At 34.8% G+C, this 12634-nt stretch overlaps 1 protein-coding gene and 1 long non-coding RNA gene across 4 annotated transcripts; one reads left to right on the top strand and one right to left on the bottom strand.

Annotated features, from left to right (window-relative positions):
- Positions 1-973: 973 nt before the first annotated feature.
- On the top strand, positions 974-10838 carry LOC124303602 (uncharacterized). The gene is made up of 5 exons (XR_006907946.1): positions 974-1137; positions 7180-7314; positions 7928-8058; positions 8136-8286; positions 10704-10838. It is a non-coding gene; the product is annotated as an uncharacterized LOC124303602 (long non-coding RNA).
- LOC124303312 (palmitoyltransferase app-like) lies at positions 4312-11192 on the bottom strand. Of its 3 annotated transcripts, none has more exons than XM_046760420.1 (10): positions 11059-11192; positions 9762-10171; positions 9319-9479; positions 8579-8737; positions 8277-8414; positions 7902-8056; positions 7662-7779; positions 7412-7524; positions 6955-7069; positions 4312-4682 (listed from the first exon to the last, which is right to left on the bottom strand). In XM_046760420.1, the coding sequence occupies exons 2-10, from the start codon at positions 9908-9910 to the stop codon at positions 4387-4389; spliced, it is 1404 nt and encodes a 467-aa protein (XP_046616376.1). In that variant the 5' UTR covers positions 9911-10171; positions 11059-11192; the 3' UTR covers positions 4312-4386. The 3 variants fall into 3 exon arrangements, with proteins under 3 accessions (XP_046616376.1, XP_046616541.1, XP_046616456.1); XM_046760585.1 differs by lacking the exon at positions 11059-11192 and adding an exon at positions 10799-10900; XM_046760500.1 differs by lacking the exon at positions 11059-11192 and adding an exon at positions 10721-10826.
- Positions 11193-12634: the final 1442 nt, after the last annotated feature.

Raw genomic sequence — 12634 nt, 5'->3', positions numbered from 1 at the left:
ATTCATTCAACAGGAGTAACTGGTGCGTGAGAATATTTCTCGAGATATTAACAAAGTAACAAAATTTGAATATTAAGCTCAAAGAAATACAACGTAATGTAAACATTTATAATACATAATTCTTCTTGAATAAAAAAATATACATAAAATATCTCTAGGCAGATTATAAAATCTTTGAAAAATCAATAACATTCTAAAAAATAATGCGTAAATTGATACGCTTGAGAATGTACGTCATTTTGCCGAACGGTGTTTCCTCAATGCGCAGTATACGCATACGTATATTTGTTCAACTGACAGAACGGTAGAGTGGCAAGCGATCATAACTTTGCAGTGATAGTGCATGGGCGAAATGCCATCGGGATACGTAAGCCCGTAAATTGGGAGTTGCAATATTCTATGTCAATGAAACGCCAGTTGCAGAGCACAGGACTTACTGTGCTCAATGGTCAATGCCAGCAAGTTTTATGAATTTCGAATTGCCGCAGAAATAATCGACGCTTGCGCGCCAGTAAATTTGCGGAACATTCTGTTTTACGACTTCCGTAAAAAACCGCCAGGGAGAAGATGAAATACGTAGTTAGTCTAAAAGCGATCACGATCGAATTTATTTCAGATTTTTTGTTTTTTTTTTATTCTGCCTCGTAGAATCGTGACTGTTAAATTATTTATTGACGCGACTGAAACGCCTCCGTTAAATCCCGTATACCCGAAGCGTTACTTGTTGTCGTTGGCTTCAAGCCACGCTCACGAATATAACTCCGCCTGTCCCCGTGAAATATTTTTAAGTATTATTATTATAATCGGGCATATAGTATACCGCCGCTTCACGCTGCTAGAATATCTAGGAATAGATTACATTGCGCTGGAAAACGGACACATTGAAGAACACCGCCTGCGCTCTTTCTAGTTCAATCTTCACCCTCCGGGTGGAGACGGCTGCGGTTTTCAATTGTTTACGACGGTCACGGATATTTCAATCTCATCATATACTTGATCGAACACACCTAAGGCAGACCATTTCGCGGGATATACTGAAAGTAACAGATGAGTGCGAAAATATTGTCGGTACAGTGCAGTGAATCCCCCAATTCAATGTTACCAACAGCGAAACATCCAAATCGTTTTTTCCTGAAGGTTGATAATAATTATTTACTACTTATATTTCTAATATACGAAAATTGCGAATATCATGACCAGATATTCTGAACTGCTGAGTTTAGTCGCGTCGAACCTTTACTAACATTTGAATTTCGCGCCTCAATTTTTTCTAAACAACGAAACTCGAGGATTTAGAATTAAAACGTCAATTCCGATATTTTCGTGCTTTCGTTGAATAGTAATTTATCTAGTACCACATATCGTCAATTCATTACAACATTATATTCATAAGGACTAAACTTGCATCAATATTGCATAGATCGCAAACATACCTTCGCTTAGTGATATTTGCAGGCCATTACAGTTCTGGCAACTGGATCATCCAAATGTTAGTCACGCATCCTTCGCATATTAATTACCGAATATCACTTGGTCAGAAATACACTCTTCAAATTACACGACACACACCGAATATCTGGAATATCTGGACACACGAGCATGTCACAGCAGGCAAGACCTGATGCTGCGAAGGTCATCGTCCCATGTCGGGCGATTCGTCAATTCGAAATGCTAGTCTACAAGTTTAGACTGGATGAAATAGCTTATTTTATCAATAAAAATTTCGTGTTATATTTAATAATGAATTCTAGAGTTGGACATTTATGAAATACAGAACCGAGACTTGAGCGCAAATGGCTTTTTATAACGACATGGAAAACAATAATTTCTTATACTTATTTCGAGATAACGGAGTATAGACGTGAACAATATTGATTTGAGGTGAAAAATTTTTTCGTTTCACACATTCTGAATTATTTTTAGCATATTCTCATTATATTACAGTTATTTTATAACAATAGATACATACATAGATACATATATGTATGTGATATATGTATATATATATATATATATATACCAATATGTATACTTATGTACATTACAGTCATGTAGACAGCTTATGTACAGGAAAACAGCTCCTTCATCGACCTAATTATACGAATATTATGTATAATATCTTTCCATTTCAAAACATATCTATTTATACGATCCGTATTGTTAATTTTACTGAACATTATGACGTTAACATACAACCTTCGTGCACAAATTATTTGTAACAACAGGCAGTGGCGATTTCATGTTTAAAAAAAAAAGAAGAGTATTGTTGTTTTTTTTTTGTTTATTATTTATTACTGACTCTTAGTGGTAGGTAAATTACTTTTCCATTCATATAAATTCGAACCTCCTTCTATTTACAACACTCCCTTTACAACTGTACAATTGGAACCTCAGGAATAAAAATGCACATTGGCAAAATAATAAGAAATTATCATTGCGGTCATTTATACGATGAAATAACCTGAGGGAAAATTAACCTAACAACGTTATTTTCTATGATCAAAAATAACGACAAATTCATTTCAATTTTTCTACCCAAAATTTCTAAATACTTATTATAATACGACCAAATTAATGACGTCGCATTCAAGGAATAGTCCGAGTCACAGTTTTTTCACGATTTGAGCGATTCGTAGTAGTAAAACAAAAATAAAGTTTACACGTCTTACAACATTTTGTTCATTCTTTTCAAAACTGCCAAAATTATTGTTCACAAGCCATCCCTCATCGCATGTATCACGTATTATCTATTTTCCCCACGATGGTCAACTCTTTAGGCGTAAGCTAAAGAGGGGGGAAAAAATCATCCGGATATGGTACATGAATCAGAGGATTTCAATTTCAAGATCTGTGATCGTGTGAGCAGTTTGGATAAGATTAAATAACTGAACCATCAACATTTTTCGATATTTCGACGTGCGAAAGTACGTGATTTCAGGATTCTCTTTGCGTCTCGTTTTATATTATTTAACTCGGACCCGCTAATGCGCTGATACAACGAAATGCAGTTTGATTTTAATAACAGCTAACATCTACTTCTTGTTATACCAATTCGTTTACAAAGAGAGATCATCAAGGGCGTTGTATATGGCTAATGGTTATGCAAGTTTATGACATCTGTGTAAATCAGTTTAATACAATACAACAGTAAACTTATTTACACGAGCATCTGTTTTGTGGGATGATAATATTCGTAGAAAAAAATTAATCAAAAACTTCGTAAATCCAATCTTTTAGAATTTGTCTTTTTTTCAGTGTCATGTTAAGAGAGAAATATTATCAACACATTCGTTACGAAACTGTACCAGAACCATGCAACTTGATAATTGGAACTTTAGATGTCTGCAATTAAACGTAAAGCTCGTAATATTGTTTATACTATCAACTAATGTTAAATGATATCACGTTAATGTAAAGTCGCCATGTGCTCATTGAAAACAAGGGAGGACAGCTTGATTCAAATCGCAACATATTTACGTCATCAACTATGACAATAATATCTAACAAAGAATTTATATAAAATTGCACAATTATCTTACAAAAATAATCCGCTCTTCTTCAAATCTTTATACCCCATTTTCCGTGCCCAAAATCACTACGAAAATGTTACGATTGTACAGGCTCTGGCATTATTCAGAAAGCTCCAGCAATTTCATTCAATTAGACCTCGATTATGGAACAGGGTGATTGTCAAGAAGGGCTGTCGCTCATCAAAAGTTATTAATTTTATTAATCATTTAACAATTTGAACCTTTCAGGCAGTTCGAACCCAATGGAGGGTATCGGCTCTAACATACGTATCTTAGTTTATTGTACAACAAGAAATGTAATATTTTCAACTTTCAGATAGTCGTAATATTCTGGAAGATTCAGATACTAACGGAATCATTGTACGTATAAAATGCAGAATTACCGAAGTATGGAAGGTAATGAAACGGTGAATTTTCACTGCACCATTTTGCGTCGCAACAAAGTGATGTGTCTCAGAACGATTCGTTGAGTTAGATACTGAGATCAATAACGAAAAATGTTTACCACTGAAATTATTTCTAAATTATGACACTGAAGGCAAGCCTGTCATCTTGTAAGCAAATATAGTGCACTACAGGTGCTATTCCTTCAATCAGGTAATCCTTCAATTGCTCATTTCAAAAAAAATTCCAGTGAAGCAAGTGGCGTAAGTGAAGGAATAGATCAATGATGAAATTATCAGCGAATCATGAAAATTCTGATTAAATTCCATTTCATTGATGCAAGACGATTGAAAAAAAAAATATCTTTTAATACTCGACTGCATCTGTCTTATAATACCTCTTCTGAACAATTACCTGCATATTAGCTAAATAGTAATAACGAATTATAATATTACTAAAATAAGAACTGTACTCAAACTGCACCTAATTTAATGAGACCTGCTTGACTACCTCGACCTACGCTAGCTTCTTCCAATGAGTCTAAATCTAGCGCTGACTCAATCATTGTAGTATCCTGCAGCAACCTGAGCCTAGACGCAGATAATGGCGTTGTTACAGCTACAGGCGGGATAATCGATGTGTCTATTGACGAAGTGTTCTGGCGAGAAGGTAATGGTGCTACTTCATCGATATCCAGTGGCATCAAGCTAAGTGACGCTAAGGGGATTTCGTTGGAGACAAGCTGGCTTACACTATTTGTAGTGCTACCTAAAAAAAAAGATGTTGATTAAGAAAATATGTTGCATTTTTGCTATGATACTTTAGTCTCTCTTAATCTGTATCAGATAAGTATCAAATATTTGACTTTCTGATAATCAGCAATTAAGTCATCTCATAATGAAGTAGCTATGTGATACTGTGAATTTGTATGTCTACTTATATGAATGTACTATCTTTATTCTAAAATATGCGTTATTGAAAAATCACTTTGAAAATTCCTAACGAAACATTAAACATCAAACTGTAAGACTGAATCATTCGACACAGCCTTAATTTAAAGATATTAAATATAGGTATGTATGAAACACAATACAAAATTGATAAATCACAATACGTTGATTAGTTACACCCCACACGAGCAGTCGTTATTCAATAATAATTGCATAGCAAAAGAAATCATGTTCATAAGACGAATATACGGTCGGCTAGGAAACGTTTTAGTAACAATTAATTAAACACAATTTCACTCGTGTGTTAAGAGAACACAAATGGAAGCCTTGAAGTGAAAATAATAAACTTACCGAAATGTATGTACCGAGACCTCGATTATGGGACGTAATTAGGAATAACAAAGAAAGACATTTTGATGAGTTATTACTACATGAAAGTCTACGTTCTAAGTGACTTAGATTATCATCAGTTTGATACAGGATGAATATTACTAAATATCCGAACAAAATTTTTATTTCTGAACCAGTTCTGCAAGTAACCATATTTGATCTAACTTAATACTGGGTAATGTTAATATATCAATAAGAATAGTCCACTGCTCAATACGATTGTGATTTCAATGGAGATTGGCTAAAGTTTAATTTAGGAATAGAAATGTTAATAATTATTGCATTACACACACAAATGTAGGTTTAGAAGTTTCAGTTTCAATATTGACCCAATTTTTAACACAGACGATTTCAATACGTCATATGCAGAAGACCTGACTGCTTCTAAAAATAAGTAATTCATTCATTGTATTACTTATTCAAAAGCTTCCCGCTAAGGACATTCAATATTATTCGTGTTTGTTAATTGTTTACCAATTCTAAAGTTGTATGAGAAACTTGTTGGAAAACAAAATACCTAATCCACTTTTTATTACCTATAATATTATTATAAAATCTTTTATATCAGTAATGACAATGATTGTATTGATTATTTCTTTCGAGTTGATAATATGTATTGTCATCACTATTTAGCAATCCAATCTTAAATAACGATAATAATAATAAAATAACTAGACCTTTTGTTTTTTGAGTATAAAAATTATGAAAACGTTGTCTGTATAATTGCAAAAATAAGTGAAGCGATGTATCATTTTTTAATGTTAGATACGCCTATAAAATTCTTTAAAAATACCTAATTCTGGAACCATCATTGACAAAAAAGTGAGGATCTAAAATCAGTCTAAGCATTACAAATTAGATTTTCTAACGCCTTGATTAATAAACTACGATTTAATCGGCCACAGGTTCCTCTCGACATTAGGAGCATCCATTAACTATAAACTATAAAAACAATAGATCTCAAACTCAAGATATAATTTACATCGTGTGTTAAATATCATCTGTATCACTCATGGAGCTCATAATAAATCGTTGATTTAATAGATCTTCTTCTGTGCTTTCGCTAGCGCATATTGAATTTCCAGTAAAAGACATATCGCTGGTTAAAGGCCCTGAACCAAATCTGTTAACTACAAGCCCAATTGCAGTCTGGCCTATCATGGGAATTCCACCAGCTCCCAAAATCTTGGCAGGCAATATACTTTTTGATAAAGGATACTTGAGATTATGATCTGAACATCGCAAGTGATTATATTTCAAGCTATGCCCCGTATGAGAAATTCTCAAAGGATCCTCAGAATATCGCTGGGGAAATTTTTGTAAATCTGTATAATTCTTAAGTTCCTCACATTTGTACCTCAGCGGATCCTCCGAATATCTTTGCGGATATTTTTGTAAATCAACAGGATATTTATGATCACCTGTATATCGGTTGTGTATCAAGTTAATGTCAGAACACCGATTGTATTCGTCACTACATCTTTGAGGGTATTTTTGCAAATTCTCTTCGCACCTATATGGGTATTTCTGAAATTCTAAATTAAACCTATCTATTTCATTGTACTTGGCATACTTAGTATGGTCTTGGGAACATCTTCTAGTCTGATATTTTTGTGCATATGTATCATTGACACATTGCCGAGGGTACCTAGGAAGATCTTCAGGGTAACGCGAAGGATATTTTAAAAGTGTTAACTCACCGTTGATTGATTCTATCCGTCGACCTTGAGACGGAGAGTGTTGAGCAGTACTCAAATTATTTATTGAGCCTGAAACCTCGTTGCTTGGATTTGTGAATACGCCTATGCCATTCAACTGAAATTTTTTCGAACGTTCAGTTTATAAAACAATAAAACTTCTCATTTATGCACTTCAATGAAAATGTTTATAATAAATATACTAAATCAGATATTTTTTTCATGCAGTTAGATACTATTTTGAGAGCACCATGCAGTTCTACAAAACACAGATGAAAAATATAACAATCATATCTTGAAGAATTGAAGTTTCATGGAGGAAAAAGTATTGTTTTTGGCAGTGAAAGGGCAAATGCATCAAAGGTAAGGATTATATAGAAGTAACTCCATATTTCTTGAATTCTGAAACTTAGACATATTCTACAATTACGCATAAGTGCAATATTACAACTCAATTTACCTGGGGCTGTACAGTTTTAACAGTACCATACGTTTTGTTATTAACGATCACATTTTCATCTCCGCCTCTTTCTTGCTCGGCTCTATATTCCGGAGTCACTATACCCCTACGATCTGGAATATTTGCGTACATTTAATGCTTTGCCAAATTATACTTTCTGTGTAATTCTTCTAAATCTTATTTTCGAATTCCCATTAAGAGTAATTGATAAGTGATGAAATATTCAGTTTATTGTAAGTAATGAAAATACCAATAAGGCTTGGAGGTGCTGGTCCACACAAAACGTAAAAACAGTTTCCACACACATTGCCCTGACTGTATGGGTTAAAACTTTCCTGCCCCCTTTTACTGGTGAATGAACCTTTTATCTGAAACATGAAACTGTATTAATGCAACAAATTACAGAAAAAATGATTAGGGTAATTATCAGGGATTTCTTATTGGGGAATTTTATTTTGAACATAATTATTGGTCTTCAACTTTGACTTACATCTTCATTTGTAGTTTGATTGCTAGTTGTCAGGTACGTGTGGAACCCTGCAAGTCCCAAAATACTCCAAACGGAGAAAAAACAAACGACACCAACGACCACGCTACCAGGAGATACTTTTACAGCATCTAGGAACGCTATATTATCTCTTGTGACTGTAAGGATGATTATTTGGTTTTAATACGTTGAAATGAAAAGTAATCAGTAATGCCAAACTGAATAAATATGTTTCAGTTTCTTAAAAGCAAATTGAAAACTACAACTTTAGCCCCAAAAAGAGTTTAAAAAAATGTTCGCAATTGCTACATAATAGAATTTTGCTGCCAATGGGCTAAATGACGTTAAAGATTTGAAAAATAAATATGAGCCACTTACGCATTATGAGGTGAGTAATTGCACAAGCAAATATAAAAACACATAGGAACGCCAGCGATACAATAAAGGCATAGAAATATCTGTAATTTCTTCGCCCCACACAGTTTCCGACCCATGGGCAGTGATGATCAAACCTTTCTACAATGTGAAAAAATATAATATAATGAAACTAGGCCTACATAAAGTTCTTTCTTGAATGATTGTCTAACATATTCATTATCCTTATGCATTATTTATTATTTAATTTGGTCAAACTTTTGAACAATGCTTCTGTAACGATGAATCGACATAATTATACATACCCACACAGTTGTCACATAAGCTACAATGCGAGGCTCGAGGTGGCCTGAATATTTTACAAGTGAAACAGTATTTCAATTTCACAGGCTGTCCTTTAACTAAAACTTCTTTCGTCCGAGGTGGAGGACGGTATGTTGGTGAGTTATCATTGTTAGGTACTTCTGAAAAACAAAAAAATCTTTTATTTGATTGTAAATTTCTGTCATAGTATCAAAAGATGTTCTAAAACTTGCATCTTTTTAAATTGCAGTAAAAAGAATTTTTGTTATTATTAAACTTTTGCCGTGGGAATTATACCATACTTTCTGTTTTCATAATTATAAGATTACTATGAGCAAATCTTGTATAAGTAGCTATCAAGGGTTCGAACATGCTGGTTCATTATGTATCCTCTTTTATCATATACGTGCCAAACCTAGATATGAAGTATCCAACTAAACCTATGTAATCAGATCACGCATGACACTGATAAGGCATTGATAGCAGTTTACTTGTCTATAAACTCACGTCACTGCCCTGCTGATTGTACAACACTAATACTATGACATATTACGCTTCAACATTGACCCTCTAAACAGAATTCACTAGCCTGTTATTTTGATTCTGATATTTATAGGATACAATTTTACAATATTAAGTATTTTTTCATGGCGTAAATAAATTACAAAGGAACGATTATACATTTTAAATTAGATGAAAATTGTCTTTACAAACAAAGGGTAATGTTACAAAATTTGCTTACCAATTTGCTTCTCTATGTACGCAGCTTCGTCAGGTGTCGCTCTCGGAATGACACCAGGATCACTGAAACTTGTCCGAAACAGTGTAGACATGACAAATATGAAAAGTAGCCCACCGATGACTGGTATTGCAGGAGTTATGTTGGTAGCTAAAAAGGGACAGCTGAAAATATGTCTTCATTATGTCATTGTTGAAATCTCTCAACATCTTGTTTTCTAAAATTGGATTATTAATTGAATGCTGTCTGTTGCCATATTCCGAATAATTATAAAGAGCAAAAGCTCTAGAACATTATTATCCGCTATCTACAGATCCACGGCAATGGCTGATTTAATCACTCAAATACATCAACATCAACAAACAAAACAAACGTTGGAGGGCTGGACCTCCAAACTATTCCTAACTCAATTGAGCATACCCCTAAATCCAGTGTACATGACTTACTCAAATGCAAAGAATAATCCGCTAGTCCCAGCGATCAAACACACAGTGACGTAAAAGACGCTGGTTTGCGGCGCCATCATAACTCGTCCATCACAGCAAAATATATTTCTGCCAGGAAAGAGTTCCCATTTTCTTGTAACGTGTGGCATGTTGAGCAAGGGTTCTTAATTAGTGCGATCAATGTACTTTTATATATAATTGCCAAATCGGATTTCTGGAGAGATTCCCCTAAAACCAGGTGGTGTTTTTTTGTCTTTTTTGTTTGGTTGTACGTTAATTCAGCCACCATTCATTTAACCATCTTAAATTGACGAGCTGGTAACGCGTTTGTGTCAGATTACGAATAATGATTTATTGTGTCCTCCATATACGACGATGTTCTGGTATGAATACTAGCAGTAGATTGATACCTGTGATCGATAAAAATTAGACAAAAATTTATCTCTCAATTTACTATCTCATATATTGGTATTTATATTAAAAAAATTGTAATGCATGCGTGGGACTAGGAGGAAAATTCCAATCCTCAAAGGGTGATGAAAGTCACTGGGATAAGCTTAGATTATATTTGAGAATTGTAGACTTCTATGAATCTGACGGTATGTCGCAACAGGTCTGCTATTGCTGTGGTACAGAGCGACAAAAGTTACAAAAATTGTTAAAACTGATTCAAATTGACTTACATTAGAGAAAATTTATATTCAAAAGTCTATAAGTCATACTTCAATCTCAGCTGAGACTGTATCTTAATTCCGACAAGCTTATACATGGCAAACATTTTGACTGAGTCAAACGGTTGATAAAGAAAAAATAATTATCAGCAGGCATTGATAACGACTTAAGTATGTCTTAGCAGCAGATACAAAGTCACCAAGTAATTCCAAATGTATTCTTGATAACAATTTTCTAACTCAATCAAATTCGATACATTTCTTTTTACAGTTTGGCCGATTTGTTACCAGTAAATAACGTGACAGTGATAGAGGGCACGTATTTCAAAAGTGTCTCAGGCTGAATTGTAAACGGAAGATCCTAACCGCCACGTTTCCTGGTGCGATTTCCAGAGGATAATGGTTGGCGAGATCTTCATTTAGATAATGGGAATTGTCATACGTGATTCATACATACACCATGTAGACGAACTTAACCTAACATTGTGAATAAATGTGAATATTAAAGGCGCGGAAAGGTTTGAACAAGGTCGATTGCTTACGGGCAAATTAACGGTTTGGGCAGGCGAAAAGAAAAAAACATCTAATTTCTAAAATAAAGCGTGAACTCATGATCGGTGCATCACCTTCTCGGCCACCAACTCCCAGTGCAGTCACTTCAGAATCATAGTTAGGATCCACAATTAAACCAAAATCCAGTGAAAACTAGGTCAATCGGGTACGCATTGTTGAGACGTTAATGTGTCCACACAATTTTGACATAACCGCGCGCCACACGCCACGGCACATCGTCAAATATCACTCATTATTGCTCACTTATTTTATCCGTTTCCACATTGACAACAATATCACATATTTATAAGGAACGATTCTTCGTGCTTTTAATTCGCCAACTAGGTGGCGCCTGCTGGGAGAAAATCTGTTCATTCGTACCCACGTGGTTATGGAATAACCAATCGCAGGGTAGTGCCGGACGTGATTGAACCGTATATTTATCTGTTGTTTTTTACCCAACGCTGAAATGTTTAAATCTAACCAAGTACTGGCTGATCTTACGTTTACGAATTCATCATCTCTCTCCGATGGATATTTATCATTAAAATTCATGTTAACGAAAAATGCGTCGCTGACACGTCATTGCGATCATTCTGCTGAATAAAATTATATTGTACATACCTTGTTTTAGCAAAACAAACTGAGTATTGACAAATTTGAAAATACTTTCAATTATTAATGAAAGAATTGATCGAGTTGCTACGTTAATGATATCTTTTTTTTTTAAATTCACTGACAATGCTTATACTGTGTTCGCAAATAAATATGTATACCTAATACTCCATGCAACGTTAAATATTATGTCATTACTCCGCAAATATGACCGTTGGTCAATTTGCTTGTACTACATCAATTTCAAAAGCAATACCTATTATTATTTAACACGTATTCTGCATGAGCGAGTGCGAATGTACGGTGTGTAATAAAAATATTCAATCTACCAAAAACAACACAGACGTGATAAGGAGCAATCTTGTATTTCCGGAATACACTCACATTGTCTTCTAAATTCACAATAAATATATACCTTCTGAGAAGATTTTTAAGCGCTTGCAAGCTTCGTTAATATTCTAGACTTATGCAATATCGTAAAATTAATTGTACGTAGACAGAAACGGAATGATTAGATTCTACAGATGACGGAGCTACTCGTTACAGGCGAATTTCAAGTTATACCTAGGCATAATAACACATTCTGCAGCGGATATGTAACGCGCCGCGTCTAATGGAACAATCACCGTATCTATACATTGTATCTTGAACAGTGACAACGATAATTATAGCTGCATTCGAGGTTGTTTAATACAATCCGGGTCGATGTTGAAATCGAGGCGATCCAGGCTCCCGGCAAGGACCTAACACACATTATGCGAGCTCGAATTAAGAGTACTGGGATAAGATACGGGCAGGGTTGAAAGGCCGGGATCGTGGTGAAGTGTGAGTGCAGATATTACGTAAAGATAGAATAGATCAATGAGCCGGTTCGGTTTTGCAGATAGCGGATTCACTTGTAGCGCTTACGTTATACCTAGCCAGTAATGGGTGGTAGGTATGAATCCTCGCTCGCCTAGACGGGTGCGGATGGACGGACGCAAACGCTGAAATCAGCTCGGGGGATCGATACGATAAATGAATGCGTGCGATTGG

This window comes from Neodiprion virginianus, chromosome 1, assembly GCF_021901495.1.
Source record: "Neodiprion virginianus isolate iyNeoVirg1 chromosome 1, iyNeoVirg1.1, whole genome shotgun sequence".
NCBI lineage: Eukaryota > Metazoa > Arthropoda > Insecta > Hymenoptera > Diprionidae > Neodiprion > Neodiprion virginianus.
The sequence above is the reverse complement of the archived record's forward strand: the minus strand, read 5'-3'. Positions and strand labels throughout refer to the sequence as shown.